At 42.0% G+C, this 1,452-nt stretch overlaps 1 protein-coding gene across 4 annotated transcripts in view; it reads left to right on the top strand.

Annotated features, from left to right (window-relative positions):
* The window catches only part of LOC101845915 (mitogen-activated protein kinase kinase kinase kinase 5), a 58,913-nt gene that overhangs the window by 48,276 nt on the left and 9,185 nt on the right, over nt 1-1,452 (top strand). For all 4 annotated transcript variants that reach the window (XM_013081346.2, XM_035969220.1, XM_013081345.2 and 1 more), the window contains one exon: nt 837-892. In XM_013081346.2, the coding sequence (XP_012936800.1) occupies nt 837-892 (56 nt within the window). The remainder of the gene's footprint in view (nt 1-836; nt 893-1,452) is intronic.

The raw sequence follows: 1,452 nt of genomic DNA, 5'->3' as shown, positions 1-1,452 counted from the left end.
CGCAGTTCGCTCTCATGGCCGTCCGTTACCCGCTCGCTCTGACTGATTCCGCGAGTAACGAACCCGTCCGTCCGCTCGCCCCAACTCTAGCACACAGACACACGGTCTTGGTTTTGTTTCAACTTCATGAGTTCATACTTTGAAAGTCATCGGGGAAACCAAAACTGTCTTAATTGACATCTTCGACAAAGTTTGGGGTTTTTTCACAGGTGTCCACACATTGTGTGTACTTAGCATTTCAGTGGCAGTGGGGTGAAATGTTTCATGTTTGAACCTTGATGAACTACGGGATATTTAGCTGCTTGGGTGTAGATTTGTCAAGGTGCAGGATCCATGTCATTTGTTTGTTTTGAGGGACTGACTGTTACATCTTCTGGTGGAGATCAAATTTTACCCCCCGGGGCAGGGCCACTGACTGAAGTGTCTTTAGGCCTTTCCCAAAGGGGGGACATTTCTCGTTCAAGCATAATAGAATTGTAAATGGGCTGACTCATGTCACGCTCGTAACTGTGCCTGGTCTACAACAGGGAACTGCTGCTTTTTCTTTCCTAATCCTTACTATTGTCATTTTCCTTTACTTCTTTTGCATGTTTGTCACTCTCTTGTGACCTGCTATTTCCGGGGTGCCTTGATAGTCGAAGCAGAGCTTGTGCTGTTGAAGCTAGAGAGATGAGCAGTCTAAGTCTGATTCCCTGTAAAGACTTCTCTGTTGACACCCACCCCTTGGTGCTCATATGACCTAATGCAGTTGCGAGGGCCGTAAAACCCTCTACTATTTTTTTTTTTATAAAGAGATCAAATTTCCTGACTTCCGTCATGATTTTTTTTGCCTGCAGGTGACTCAGGAAATTTGTGATAAAACGCGGAAGTTCAGACTGCTTGGTTCTGACAGGTAAGATTTATGTTGTGGGTGTGTGAAAGTTGCTCTACGTACGGGTAGGTGTTGTTGGTACCTTTGTGCAATGTGGAAAATGTTGTTGGTGTGACATTTTAAGCGTATGTTTTGTTATTTGTTGGTAGATATGTATGTTGAGGATATGGTTGTGCTTGGTGAAATATATTCAGCAAACGTATTATTTTTATGTGAAAAAACTTTCATTTGGACAATGTATGTTGAGGATATGGTTGTGCTTGGTGAAATATATTCAGCAAACGTATTATTTTTATGTGAAAAAACTTTCATTTGGACAATGTATGTTGAGGATATGGTTGTGCTTGGTGAAATATATTCAGCAAACGTATTATTTTTATATGAAAAAAGTTTCATTTGAACAGACGGAAGGGTTGTTCTGTGACAACCTTTTTGCTGTACTTTATTGGCATGGAGTGTTGCTCTGGGCTATATGTTTTGGGAATACAAATCTGGTCGTGCAGTGGGTGGTTGGCGGGTGCTCTGGTGTGGTTTGCTTCTTCATTCTTATGAAACATCTATCGTCCTTATCTCCCCTTCTT

This window comes from Aplysia californica, unplaced genomic scaffold, assembly GCF_000002075.1.
Source record: "Aplysia californica isolate F4 #8 unplaced genomic scaffold, AplCal3.0 scaffold00126, whole genome shotgun sequence".
In the NCBI taxonomy this organism is placed as follows: domain Eukaryota; kingdom Metazoa; phylum Mollusca; class Gastropoda; order Aplysiida; family Aplysiidae; genus Aplysia; species Aplysia californica.
The sequence above is the reverse complement of the archived record's forward strand: the minus strand, read 5'-3'. Positions and strand labels throughout refer to the sequence as shown.